This window comes from Taudactylus pleione, unplaced genomic scaffold, assembly GCF_031769625.1.
Source record: "Taudactylus pleione unplaced genomic scaffold, aTauple2 ptg000556l, whole genome shotgun sequence".
Taxonomy (NCBI): domain Eukaryota; kingdom Metazoa; phylum Chordata; class Amphibia; order Anura; family Myobatrachidae; genus Taudactylus; species Taudactylus pleione.
In genome coordinates, this window is record NW_028284958.1 from 17,407,564 (window position 1) to 17,422,321 (window position 14,758).

Sequence of the window (14,758 nt, forward strand, 5' to 3'; positions counted from 1 at the left end):
CGTCTCCAAATGAACTGCTTCTGCCTCCCCTCTCCCTCAGGTCCTACACTCGCTCCCTTTTCCCTTCAGAACCAAATTCAGGCCTTGATTTAGCTTCAGACGAAATAGCTAAGCTGCTCGCAAACAGTTTAGCTCTTCCGTCTGTGCTGATATGGTAATGCAGCAGGAGGCATCACGCCTCCTACAGCATTACGTATCCGAGCTGCGTTGTCCAACACAGCATCGAATACTCTGCGGACTATCGGCCAGCTAAGGTGACCCATTGGGTCACGCAGCCGGCTGTCGCAGCTGCGAAGAAGAGGCCAGAATATCTCTGTCAGCCGACGGAGATCCTGGCCTCTTCCCTCCCCCCAAAGGCGGCGACATGCCTCAGTTTCAGGAAACTGAGGCCATCGCTACCCCCCCAAACGGCAGCAGACTGTCAATCACTGATAGTCTACTGCCAGTTTACGTGCGGGCTTGCAGACCCATTATGCACATGTGCAGAATGGGTCTGGCGCCTACGCAGATTTCAAAACATCAGCAATTAGCCCTCAGACTCCTCACACCCATAAAGCACTCATCCAATTTCTCACCCCTACATCTCCAACCTCAGTTTACTCCTCACTTCAGTATCTACTGCCTCCCGTCTGATTACCTCCTCTCACTCCCGCCTCCAAAATTTGGCCCGTGCTGCTCCCCACCCCACCACACACACACACACACACACACACACACACACACACACACACACACACACACACACACACACACACACACACTCTCTGTCTCTCTCTTCACCTCTCTCAATATGGGCTCTCAAAATCCACTTATTTTTTAAAGCCTTCCAGCTTCCATCCTAACCCACTGCTCTTTGCTCCTCGCACACTCTCTCCTCTCTGTGTCACGTCTGTCTGTCTGCCCCTCTCCTTTAGATTGTAAGCTCTCATGAGCAGGGCCCTCCTCCCTAATGTATTTTCCTTCCCTCACTTATACCAGCTTCTCCTTCCTACTGCAATCAATGGCACCGAACCTTTGGCCAGCGCTGTTTTTGTTCTGTAAGTTTTTTTCACTTTATTCTTGTCTTGTCTTACAGTTTCATTGGAAACAATTATTCCAGTGAACAGGTATAGTGTTCAGCCTATTCATTGAGTCGTACCGTAATGTAATTTCCTTCATAAAGGCGTCCAGTGCATCATATATATAGATGATATACTAATAGCTCATTTTGATCTACTCACATTAAAAAAAAACACAACATGGCCCTATTACTTCTATCCAGTGTAAATGCACATTAGTCAGTATTCCATCACAGCAGAGAAGCGTTTTGGGATCATACCCATCCTTTTACACTTGTCCTACTCCCAGAATAAAGAATTGATTTTCTTTATCCATTTTATAGTAGTTGTGTTACCATTATCTGAGGAGCAGCCATATACAGGGATTAAACACACCATTGAATATATTTGTAATGCAATCCCTAACTTATAAATAGAAGAGTCCTATCCAAGTGAAAGCTCGGTGTGGAGAGTGGTCCTTTTAGTCTAACAGGAATCTACAGTATGTACTTCAAATGTTATCTGTTCTAGGTTATAGTACTGCCCCCTACTGTAGCCACAGCGCAGCTCCGGACCCACCCTTTTTCTCTTGCTAGGACAGTTTGCACTTCCAAATGAGCAGAAAAAGTTGCAAACAACTGACCCCAAGAAGAATAAATAAATGGATAATTCTCCATCTCCTATTATATAAAGATTAATATATTTTGTAAAAATACAAAATATAATATTCAGGCGCTCACAATGGGTGATGATGGCTGACACTTTAAAATCAATATAGAGTAATATAAAATAGCTGCTCCTAATATGGAATGTATCTGCAATTCCCACCTAATGTAAATTATAAAAAGATCTGAACATAGCGTCAATTGTTGTATTGAATAACACTAATATCAAGTGTTAGTATCAACTATACAGACTTGTCAGACAAAGAGCGCTCTTTGGGGGTAATTCAGACCCGTTCGCGAGCAAAGGACGCTCGCAAACGGGTCGATGTTGCCCCACTGCGCATGCGCACGACGGAGGGAGCTCCGTCGTGCGCATGCGCGAGACCCGGACTGCGACAGCCAAGCTGTCGCTCCGGGTCTCGCACCAAAGGGGGCGTGCTGTCGATGTTGATTGACAGCACGCCCCCTTTGGTGGGCGTGCTGGGGGCGTGCCTGCCAGACGGAGGCGTTCCCATGGGAACGCCTACCGTCTGAAGCCGGCCCCATTGACAACACTAGTGATGTCAGTGGGAGTGATTTTGGCTCTGATAGAGCCAAAATCACTCCAGGGCTTGCGGCAGCGAGACCCTACCGCAGGGTCTCTGTCGCAAGCCCGATGGTCGCGATGTTCAAGACCATCGCGACCATCATCATGGACGCTCGCTATAGCTGTGGGTGGTAACCCACAGCTATGCGAGCGTCCATGAGGACGCTCCAAAAAAAGGTAAGAGGGCCCTGATTCAGAGCGAGCGCTCTGGTCAGAGTGTTCAGCTCTGAATCAGTCCCTTTGTCTGACAAGTCTGTATAGTTGATACTAACACTTGATATTAGTGTTATTCAATACAACAATTGACACTATGTTCAGATCTTTTTATAACCATCTCCTATTAGTTTCAAACAAACGGTTCATCAATTATCTATTCTTTTTCACACTGTTACTCCATTACACAAGTATTAGGTGTTATGTACTTTCTCGCTTTATCTCAGTAAACAGTTCAGTTTGATGAACTGTCTCAGTTTGTTTTTGCATGTTATGGAGCATATGCATTTGTTAACCTTCTGCACATTACAGTTCTTTGTGATGGGATTGCAATCTGCAAATTACCAAAAAGGGAAAGCAAGTGATGCACAGCTGATTGTGGATGTGCACGTGACACATGCACTAAAGCCCCAACTGTGACCATTTGCAGCTTCCCCCGTTATTGTTGGGAGGTGAGCATTTTGTTTCCCGATCCTTGTCATCAGCGAGATCCAGGAGGCTTGCTAATTTAGCCCACCATCTGTTACTAGGTGGAATCCTGTTCCCTATAACAAATAAAGGTTTCAGGTCATAGTTTCCTGCAAATTACTGTTTTGCCTAGTTGACTATTACAGTATAATGGAATAAATTTCTCCTTCATCCATAGGTGACACTGGAGGCTTCAAGGCAGTGGGGGTATAGACGGTGCAGAGTGGAGCTGGCACTTTACATTTATTTGAAGTGTGACTAGCTCCTCCCCCTCTATACCCGCCTACAAGCCCAGTCTAAGTTTGTTATGCAAAATTTATTGAAAAAATTGGCGCTGCTAGTTATAGTGTGTTTAGAACAAATAGAAAAAATACTTATCCGTGTAGATGCTGTAATAAACGTCAATTCTAATATTCTTTCTTTGTCTTTACCCAAAGTTCCGAGATCATGGGGAAAAAAAGAATTATGTATATGACGTCAGTGTGAGATGTAGTAAGAGTTGGTAATAGACAATGATTCTTCAAAATAAGGTGGAAAAATAAGGCGTCCCCCAACTCACTAAATGCAGAGATGGGGACACTCCTATCATGATGTTTTAATACAACACAAAGTGTATGCACACACCTAGAACTTACAGTCCTATCAGGTGGTGCTCAGCATATAAAGGTATCTTTGATGTAATATGGAAATGGAGGAGCGTACCCGTACTCACAAGGCTACGAAAGATTGTCTGCTCATAAAGGTATCTTTTCAATCCTCCATACTCAATAAAAGATCTTTTTCTTTGTATCAAAAAAGTGGTTTATTTTACAAAAACTCAAGACGACAATCATATAAAAATATATAGAGCATTCTCCTTGATGGAAAAGCTGCACTGTGAACAACTGTGGTATAAATGGTGTGGAGGTGAGAGGGGTCCGGATCCCAAAAAAAGTGTGGGTGAACACACACTTTTTTTGGGATCCGGACCCCTCTCACCTCCACACCATTTATACCACAGTTGTTCACAGTGCAGCTTTTCCATCTTGGAGAATGCTCTATATATTTTTATATGATTGTCGTCTTGAGTTTTTGTAAAATAAACCACTTTTTTGATACAAAGAAAAAGATCTTTTATTGAGTATGGAGGATTGAAAAGATACCTTTATGAGCAGACAATCTTTCGTAGCCTTGTGAGTACGGGTACGCTCCTCCATTTCCATATTACATCAAAGATACCTTTATATGCTGAGCACCACCTGATAGGACTGTAAGTTCTAGGTGTGTGCATACACTTTGTGTTGTATTAAAACATCATGATAGGAGTGTCCCCATCTCTGCATTTAGTGAGTTGGGGGACGCCTTATTTTTCCACCTTATTTTGAAGAATCATTGGCCCTCATTCAGAGCCGTTCGCTATTTGTGGTCGCTCGTTTAAAAACAAGGGGTGGCTATTCAAATGATCCGTACGCACATTGCAGTCTGTTCACACCTCTAAGTCTGAACGAGCGAGCAAAACATACGCTCGTTTATTTGTTAAAAACGCCCCCTGGCCGCTCGCATCCTACGTCATGTCCGCTATTTATTAGATTAATCGAGTACATCGACCAGCGTATGAACTGCTCGCTATTCTTGTGGTTGGTGTTTGCTACCACAAATTTGCGAGCAGTTCTGGCTATAAAATAACCCAGTGACGTGGTCACTGACGCTGCTGTTTTAAATATGCACACCCATAAAACGCCCGTTTTGACCTTTAAGCACGCCTGCGTTCGGATCTCCACTCCCCATTTTCAAGCACCTTCCCCTGTTACCACCCACATACGCCTCATTCTGTCACTCAAAATAGCAGGCACTCGCTATATTGCGTACCAACGATTTTCGGCCGCACTGACTGGTTCGCGCATGCGTACTAAAAACCGTACGCATGCGCAGATGTGCAAACATCGCTCGGAACGAGCGTACTGCCGCTAACGAGCGGCTCTGAATCAGGCCCATTGTCTATTACCAACTCTTACTACATCTCACACTGACGTCATATACATAATTCTTTTTTTCCCCATGATCTCGGAACTTTGGGTAAAGACAAAGAAAGAATATTAGAACTGACGTTTATTACAGCATCTACACGGATAAGTATTTTTTCTATTTGTTCTAAACACACTATAACTAGCAGCGCCAATTTTTTCAATAAATTTTGCATAACGGATATTTCTTTGGATCTTTGGGGAAAGATCTGTATTGAAAAGGCTGCAGCATAGTTTTGAAGCGCCCAAGACTTTCTTCCACCTTGTTGTTGTATTCACAGTCTAAGTTTGTGCCCGAGGGGAGCTGGACGGGTTTTACATTCCTCAGGGTTTAGGATATTTTCAAGATTAAAGCATTGAGGACAGACAGGCAGTAGCTGCACTGCCTGTCTGCATCATAGGAGTTGCCAGGGGAACCCGCTCGCAAGTGCATGCACTTCGCCTGGGGTCCCCGACTTCAGAGACCTCCTTCTCCATATAGGGGGTGTCGCATGCGCTGCTTGCAGCGCATATAGCGGACCCCCAACAGTCACTACCGTCGCCGGCAGCAAGCAGCCCTGTAAGTATTACCTGGCTCCCCGACTAGCAGGGCAGCCAGGTTAACCATCACATAGGCGGTACAGCAAACATATATTAACTGGACAGCTCTTCGGGCGTCCTACACAACAGCAGACTGCCCCGATTAGCGGGGCAGCCAGGCAGTGTAAACGGCTGTGCCAGCCATGTTGGGGATGCGAGTTCCATACAGCGCAGATATTTAAGATAAGGCGCCTAGCAGGGGGGAGGAGCTTAGCTCCGGTGCCCTGCTCCTTCGTCCCAGCAGCCCCAGCACTTCTCTGAAAGCGCGCTGGCGGCCATTACAGAAGGAATCAGCGTCTGCTGCACATTCAGAACAGGGGCATATCTAGAGAGGAGGTGGCCCGTGTGCAGTCACCGACATGGCCCCCTCCTCTCTGTCCGGCAGCCGGCAGCGTACTGAGCTATAGACTCTGGGCACTAGAGTGAGCCCAGAGTCTATAGAGTATGCGCTGGTCACCAGAAAAATGGCCACGGCGGCGATTTTTCCTGTACTGCACATGCGCAAATGACAGGAAAATGGCCGCGGCAGACATTTTCCAGTCGTTTTTACAGCACCGGACCCCCGCACCGACGTGTGAGTCCGGAGAGGTAAGTAATACTATGGGTGGAGGGTGTGCGGTGCTGGGCCCCCCTGGACCCAGGGGCCCGTGTGCCCTGCACCCATTATAGATACGCCCCTGATTCAGAAGCTGCTGCACAAAAACTGAAGCCTGATCCCAGTCTGTAAGTACAGTGGGGTTTAGGCAGGTCATGAGAGCATCTAAGGCAGGTTAGTAGCTACTTATTTATTAGTGGTTATTCATACAATCTGCAGGGATGTCAGAACCAACGTCTTGGATGCAGGTTACATCCGTTATGTCCTCTCTCTCTGCTGAGCTGGAGGCATCTCGCATAGAAAGAGAGGCTTACAGGTCAGCGGCTCTAGAGGAGCCAGCATGGGCGAGGTCCTTAGCTATATCCATGGAGGGGATTTGAAAAGCGATGACTCTTTCCCGTACCACTATGGGATCCTCGCCTCAGGTCTCAATAAAGAGACTGTTACCCTCAATCCCCCAATCGGACAACTCGGAGGAAGAGGATATGCCAGATTTAGAAGAAGGTGAATATGCTCCAAATTCGCCTAAGGAACTCCAAGAGGAGTCTGAGCCGGTATCCGAGGGGATAGAGACTTTAATTTCTGCAATACGACAGGTATTGAAAATACAAGAGGAAGACACAGGTCCTGCAAGACAGTCTTTCTTTCTAAAGAAACAAAGACAGGCTATTGCTTTTCCGGTCTCAGAAAAACTAGATTCTCTTCTAACGTCAGTTTGGGAACATCTGGATAAAAAATTTCAGATGTCCCGGCAGTTATTATCTTTTTATCCTTTTCCGGCAGATAACAGAAAATCTTGTGAGTCTCCCCCTACAATTGATCCATCAGTTTCACAGCTGTCTAAAAAGCCTACGCTACCAGTTCCTGGGGCCACGTCTTTGAAAGACACATCTGACAGGGGATTGGAAAACACTCTCAAGTCCATTTACACAGCTTCAGAGGTGACTCTGCGTCCTGTGATCGTAAGCTGCTAGACTAACAATGCTATTGAGCTTTGGGCAAAACAATTGGCTGATGGAATGAGAGACCAGCTGCTAGTGGAAGACCATATTCCGTTGGCAGAACATATAGGTGTAGCTGCAGCTTACCTTGGAGAAGCGTCCAAAGACGTTTGCAGTATCGCCTCCAGAACTTCAGCTATAGCGATTTCAGCTTGAAGGGCGCTGTGGCTTAAACATTGGCAAGCAGACGCAGAATCAAAGAGAGCTGTGGAAGCACTTCCGAACTAGATAAGTAGATTTCTCAGGCTACAGGAGGTAAGTCCACTTATCTTCCTTCTGCGGCTCCTCTCCCTAGAAGATCTTACTCGGGACCCTCATTTCGGTCCTTTCACGACCCGATTCGTTCACCTGGTCGCTTCAGAGGAGGGCCATCATCTTCCCGTGGTTCCAGAGGTCAGGGCAGAGCCGCAGCAACAACAACCTCTGCTCTACAGGAGGTTAAGTCCACTACCAAGCCCAGTGCATGATGGCTTCCCTCTCACCTGGGGCTCCTCAGAGTGGGAGCACGTCTTCGGGACTTCGGAAAATTATGGACAATAGACAAGCTTCTATCCATGAGAGTGGTGAACCCATTTGCCGGACATCAGACTGGAAAGGGTTTTTACTCCAGTCTCTTCGTGGTATCGAAGCCGGACGGCTCGGTCAGACCTATTCTGAACTTGAAGGATCTCAATCCATACCTAAAGATTTTCAAGTTCAAGATGGAGTCCCTTCAGTCGGTGATTGCGGGATTGGAGGCTGGCGAATTCATGGTATCTCTAGATATCAAGGGCGCCTACCTTCACATCCCTATCTGGCCACCTCACCAGGCGTTTCTGAGATTCGCAGTTCGGAATTCACATTTCCAGTTTCAGGCCTTACCCTTAGGCTTATCATCAGCACACAGGGTATTCACAAGGTCATGGCTGTGATGATGAATCTCCTTCGGAAACAAGGGATCATTATTATCCCTTACCTTGATGATCTACTGCTGAAGGCACATTCCAGGGACCAATTACTGCAGAACATCACAGTGACACACACTTCTCATTTGTCATGGATGGATCCTGAATTTCCCCAAGTCTCATCTGCAACCGACGCAGAGGTTACAATTTCTGGAAATGATCATGGACACATTGTCTCAGTGTGTGTTCCTCCCTCAGAAAAAGTTAACTTCCATTCAGGGGATGGTGAGGACGGTCCTTTGACGTCGTCAGGTTTCGGTGCATGTGTGCATCCGACTCCTGGGGAAGATGGTGGCGGCCTTCGAGGCCATTCCTTACAGTCGTTTTCACTCCAGGATTTTTCAGCTAGATCTCCTCTCACAATGGACAGGAGCCCATCTTTTCCTTCCCCATCGGGTAAGGTTAAGTTCCAGAACTCAGATATCCCTTCTCTGGTGGTTGAACTCTGTTCACCTAATGGAGGGAAAGAGATTCGGAGTGTGGGATTGGACTCTTCTCATCACAGACGAAAGTCTGAGAGGTTGTGGGGCTGTGATTCAAGAACATCACTTCCAGGGCCGCTGGACATCACAGGAAGCAGTTCTGCCGATAAACATATTGGAACTAATGGCAGTCTTCTACGCTTTCAAGACAGCAGATCACCTGTTGCAGGGCCGAGCAGTCAGAGTCCAGGCGGACATCGCCACGACAGTGGCATACATAAACAGACAAGGCGGCACCAGAAGTCGAGCGGATATGAAGGAAGTAAGCCGGATTCTAGTCTGGGCAGAAAAGTTTGCACGGGCAATTTCAGCAATCTTCATTCCGGACGTCGAAAATTGGGAGGCAGACTACCTCAGCCGGCAGTACGTGCATCCAGGGGAATGGGCACTACATCCTCAAGTTTTTGACCAGCTGGTCCATGGGTGGGGTCTTCCGCAGGTCGACCTCATGGCATCCAGACAAAATCATCAACTGCCTCTCTACTGCTCTCGGACAAGAGACCCGCAGGCGGTGGCAGTATACGCACTGTCAGCACCGTGGCAGTTCCAATTTGTCTATCTCTTCCCTCCGTTCCCTCTTCTCCCTCGAATCCTACAACGCATCAAGAGAGAGAAGGCCCCGGTTCTATTGATAGGTCCAGATTGGCCTTGCAGAGCTTGGTATTCCAACATTCAACTTCTGCTGATCGACAATCCATGGCCCCTACTACTGAGAGAAGATCTATTACTTCAGGGTCCTTTAGTCTATCCATACTTAAAGCGGCTACAATTGATGACGTGGCTGTTGAAAGTGCCATCTTAAGATGTAAAGGGATCCCATCCAGGGTAATCCCTACTATGCTGAGAGCCCGAAAGGAAGTTACTTCAAAGCATTACCACCGTATTTGGAAGGCTTATGTTTCATGGTGTGAACGTAGAGGATCTCTGCCTAGCCAGATTTCTGCTTTTTCTGCAAGCAGATCTCTCAGCAGGTCTGCGTTTCGATTCTCTGAAAGTCCAAATTTAAGCTTCCACGGTTTTCTTCCAAAAGAAATTGGCCTTGATACCGGATGTGCAGACTTTTCTGCAAGGTGTGCTTAGGTTACAGCCACCCTTTGTTCCTCCTACAGCTCCATGGGACTTGGATCTAGTCCTTTCCTTACAGTCCTCCCTGTTCGAACCTTTGGAGTCTGTGAAGTTAAAATACCTTTCGTGGAAGGTTACACTTCTTCTTGCACTCGCATCAGCCAGGAGGGTTTCAGAACTGGGAGCTCTATCCTGTCGTCCTCCATACTTGGTATTTCATGAGGATAGAGTGGAACTCCGTACTAGAATGGATTTTATTCCTAAGGTGGTTTCGGCTTTCCACATCAACCAACCTATTGTGGTACCTGTTCTTCCACAGGATTCACCTTCGTCAAAATCCTTGGATGTTGTTAAGGCTCTTCGGATATGTGTGGAGAGGACTGCAGCCATATGTAAAATGGACACTCTGTTTGTTTTGTATGATGCTGCTCGTCCTGGTTGGCAGCTTCCAAACAGTCGCTGGCTTGCTGAATTCGCTTGACCATCAGACAGGCGTATATGGCCTCATTTAGAGAGCCTCCACCTTCCATTACAGCACATTCCACTTGCTCAGTGGGTGCCTCGTGGGTGGCTGCTCACGGGGTTTCCATGGAATCTCTTTACCGGGCGTCCACTTGGTCGGGCCGGCATACATTTGTTCATTTCTACAGATTCGACACCTTCGCGCCCACTGCAGCGCAGTTTGGCCTCTCTGTTTTGCAGGGTTCTCAGCACTCTCCCGTCCGTAATGGGAGCTCTGGGATGTCCCCACTGTCTTGAAGCCTCCAGTGTCCCCTATGGATGAAGGAGAAAACAGGATTTTGGTTCTTACCGGTAAATCCCTTTCTCTGATTCCATAGGGGACACTGGACGCCCACCCTGCGCGGTTCCTTCATGCCACGCTTGTGGTCGTTTTTATGTTATGACTGTTAGAGACCCGTTTTCCGTCTCTTATTGTATTTCTGTTTTTCAACCTTTTCAAATATTTAGTGTACTTTCGCCTCCTCCTCTTTTCGTCTTTTTTCTCTGCTCCCCTCAGCAACAGTTTCCTTAGATTGGGCTTGTAGGGGGGTATAGAGGGGGAGGAGCTAGTCACACCAAAAAAATTTAAAGTGCCAGCTCCACTCAGCACCGTCTATACCCCCACTGTCTTGAAGCCTCCCCTATGGAATCAGAGAAAGGGATTTATCGGTAAGTGTCCCCTATGGAATCAGAGAAAGGGATTTATCGGTAAGTACCAAAATCCTGTTTTATTTAGCAACTAATATAAGACAAAAAAAAGAGACAAGAAAGTATAAAGCCAGACATGTCAGCCTGACCCATTGAGTCTGATACTGAGTCACACGTAATTGGAAATGCGCATGGATCTCGCAGATTTCAGAATACTCTGCATGCGCAAAAGAATGAAATCGCCATCTGCGCATGTGCCGGATCAGGTATATTTACATGGACGGAGATCACTAGTGATCAACAGAGCCCACTACACATAAAACAAGCTTTTCTGGGCGGTGAATGTGGGAACAAACAGAAATACTCTGTCATGGGAGTGTTGTGGGCATGTATTCCGGCTTCCATGCTCAATCGTAGCATGAGGATGGAAATTGGACGCCTGTTTAAGACAGAGCTTTGCAGCCAGCATGGTGTGGGTGCAAGTCCATATTCTAATATGGCCGGTTGCTAATGTGGACCTAAAAGCAGTGGGCCTGATTCTGAGATTACACAATGCATATATTTACACTGATTGAGCAATTTTAAGCCATTGCAAATGAATAAAAGGCTTACAGTGCACACGCTGCGAATGTTTTGCGCTTGCGCTCGTACAGAGGATTCACTCACAGAGTAAGTGACAGGTACTCGGCTTTTGGGGGAAGTAACGGGTGGCTAAGGAAACGCAGGTGTACCTGATCGCTCAAACACTGTTTCATGGGCGTGTATTAATTAGCCATTGAGATCTTCTTCGCAGCATGAGAGCTCTTGGCATGTCAGGAGAGCTTCAGTGTTTGAGACAGGTCAGACTCACTCAGAAACTGCGTGGCTGCCCATCCTGCATTGATGTTCCCGATGTTTACGCTGATATACATCATCGGATATGAGAAGGCAGCACTGGGTGTCCCTATGCTAAGGTTAGATTTGAAAGAACATTAGCATATTCTCGCAATTGAAAGATCGCAGTTGCAAATGCATTAGCGAAAATCTCGGAATCATGCCCTGTGGACGTGATAGGTTTCCACATGCAGTCATCAGGGTTTTTTGTGTACAAGTAGGCTACAGCAGCCAAATGGAGACGCTGCCGCGGATGCGTCACACTCGGACTCGGGTCCATTGTCTACTTTTACTTATTAACAGAATGAACTGGGCTCAGTTATTTATTTGGTGTTAGGCATGTCCTTTACATAAATCATTGTAACTGCAGTTTAGTTCAGACAAAATATAAGTGGGCATGTCTCTCTCATGAAGCGGGTTATGTTTGCATATCTGTAATATTATGTTCCAAAAGACATTGAAAATATTCTTGAAGTTTGTAACCTCTGTTACTTGGGAAATTTTATTATGTGGAAGGAAGCTGATCTGCTGCTACCATTAGAATAACCTACGCAGTTTCCTACAAAGCCAGTGATTAAAACACTGAATGAGTGACATATTGTTACTCATCCAGTGTTTTAATGCCCTCGTGGCACACCAACATAGAGCGCTGGCCACTGACATGGAATAGAAACAGCCAGCAGCTCCTTACCTATGATGCTGCCAGCTGCTCTTCTATGTCTTTGATAAGCTTGGAGTTTAGCACTTTGATATGATGTCACAGCCCAGTGCCACACTCCTACTGAGGAGCAGAGGATGCCGCTACCACACACCGCCCGCTATGTTAAGAAGCAGCGAGTATGGGGGTGTCATCTCCAAGGGGGATGGGTGCCATCTCAAGAAGGAAGGTGTGCCACCTAGGGCATGTACAGAGCTGGCACTGGCATCGGTATAATGTACTCATTGGCTTTCCCAAAAGTAATTCTAAATATTTCTGTATCTCTCTTCAATTAATCTGCAAACATTGGCATCTTACTTTTTTATTAGCAGCACACCTAGAGAAACAAGATGGAATGTCACCGTATTCTGTCTCTATATCACGAGTGCCCAATGCCAAAACGTAAGTATGGGGAGGGGGGAGATGGCATAGTGCAGAACAGTGAACAAAATGTGCTTCTCCTATTGTGGTTTTCCTTCTTTCGGTGTGTAGTGCACATACAAACATACATACATACACATACAAGTGTATATCTCCAATGTGCATCTGTAGGTGTGCTTTTTCAGTAGCCTCTCTGGCTAGCCCAACTGAAACAATAATTTATTTACAATGTGGTCTTTCCCAGATACGTATTACTCTTATTGGTGATTCGCCTTTTTGAAATGAAAATGGAGACCAGTTATGTTTTACACATGTGTACTATATATAATGTGTATTTCAAATATTTACAATTTATTTTTGGACAGGGTTGAGTCAATGGACTTTACTCCTAGTGCTCCCAAGAAGAAGAATGTAAGTTTAGTGTTAAATATAAATATATATATATATATTTTTTTTTAATCACATAATTTTATTAGGAGATCAATAACATACTGACAAAAAAAAAACAGAAATTCAATCCGCAAAAACTTTAAAGGGTAAAATAAGCAACACATAATCTACATATATAAATAGACAACCAAATAACAAAAAAGTAAAACAGTTAGCAAGCATTCAAATTTTTGCCATAATAAAATAAAAAAAATAATAATAAGAAAAAGCCACTAAGAAGAAATAGTCGTAAATAACGAAAAAGGAGGAAAAGAAAAAATATATAAATAAGTAAAAAATAAAATAGGGAGTGGAGAGAGGGGGAGTGAGGTGGGAGAAAAATAATAAGAAATGAGGTAAAAAAACCTGAGGCGCTAAGGGAGGAAAAAATAAAAATAGATAGCAGAGAATTAGGAAAGGCCAGGAGGGGTCATACCTTGGGTGCTGTACCAAGAGGGGTCCAGATTGCATTAAACTTGTACACCGTGTTGTTTTGGAGGCTCGTTATATATATTCCATTTTGGCCACATACCAGATTCGTTTGAGAAACTGTTGACAAGTTGGGGGGAGTGGCTGCTTCCAAGATCTAGCGATCTGGTATTTGGCCGCAAAGGAAATATGTAGGACCAATTTATTCTCATGTTTAGATAGTTGACCGACTGGGGCAGACAGAAGAAGCAAGTCAGTGACAAGAGAGGTATCAAGGGGGACCATAGATGATAGGGTAGATTGGACCATAGACCAGAAAGGGACAATATGCGGACAGGTCCACCAGATATGAAAAAGAAACCAATTTGTCCACGTTGTCTCCAGCAGAGGTTCGAGGAGTGGGGATATATTTGGTGGAGACGTTCTGGAACAAGGTACCATCGAGTGTAGACCTTATAAAAGTTTTCCTTAATAGAAACGCTGATCGAACATTTTGACATATTAAGGCGAATTGCCTCCCACGTGTCTTCCCCGAGAGAGATACCTAAATCAGTCTCCCAACACTGCTCATGTGTCTCTAGGAAAGGTGTGTCCTGGACAAAGATAGAGTGATAATTTTGAGAAATTATGCCTTTATCTATGGGTCTGTATATACAGAGGCGTTCCATAGCCGTGGGGTTTTGTAATGAATCTGGAGAAGAAAGGGACAAAGTAATAAAGTGTCGGATCTAAAGATACTGATAAAAACAAGACTGTGGAAGAGAGTGTTTCTCCCTTAATTCTGTAAAAGATTGTGGGGCATTGCCTCCTAGGATATGATGAAAGCGGGTGATGCCCGCTGCTCACCATATAGAAACCATATGGGGCGAAGGACCTGGGAGAAAGGAGGGGTGATACCAAACGGGTGTCTGAGGCTATGGCTGAGTAGACAAAGTGAACTTGATGTCAAGAGTGTCCCAAACAGAGAAAGTAAGAGAGTGTGGTTTTCATCTCTAATATATTACTTGAGTTCTTGAAATAGATTTGGAAGGGAAATCAGTGGGTTAGTGAGGGTAAGGAGGACATCATCAGCGAAAAGAGAAAGTTTATAAGAAGAGTCACACGCAAGGATGCCGGGAATGTCAGGATTCGCTCGGATCTTACAAGCCAATGGTTCAATAAT

At 45.5% G+C, this 14,758-nt stretch overlaps 1 protein-coding gene across 2 annotated transcripts in view; it reads left to right on the forward strand.

Annotated features, from left to right (window-relative positions):
• Positions 1-14,758, forward strand: part of RNF212 (ring finger protein 212) — a 90,181-nt gene that overhangs the window by 23,860 nt on the left and 51,563 nt on the right. The window contains exons 7-8 of one of the 2 annotated variants that reach the window (XM_088452709.1): positions 12,687-12,759; positions 13,104-13,149. In XM_088452709.1, coding sequence (XP_088308835.1) covers positions 12,687-12,759; positions 13,104-13,149 — 119 coding nt within the window. The remainder of the gene's footprint in view (positions 1-12,686; positions 12,760-13,103; positions 13,150-14,758) is intronic. The other variant, XM_088452710.1, reaches the window with a different exon arrangement.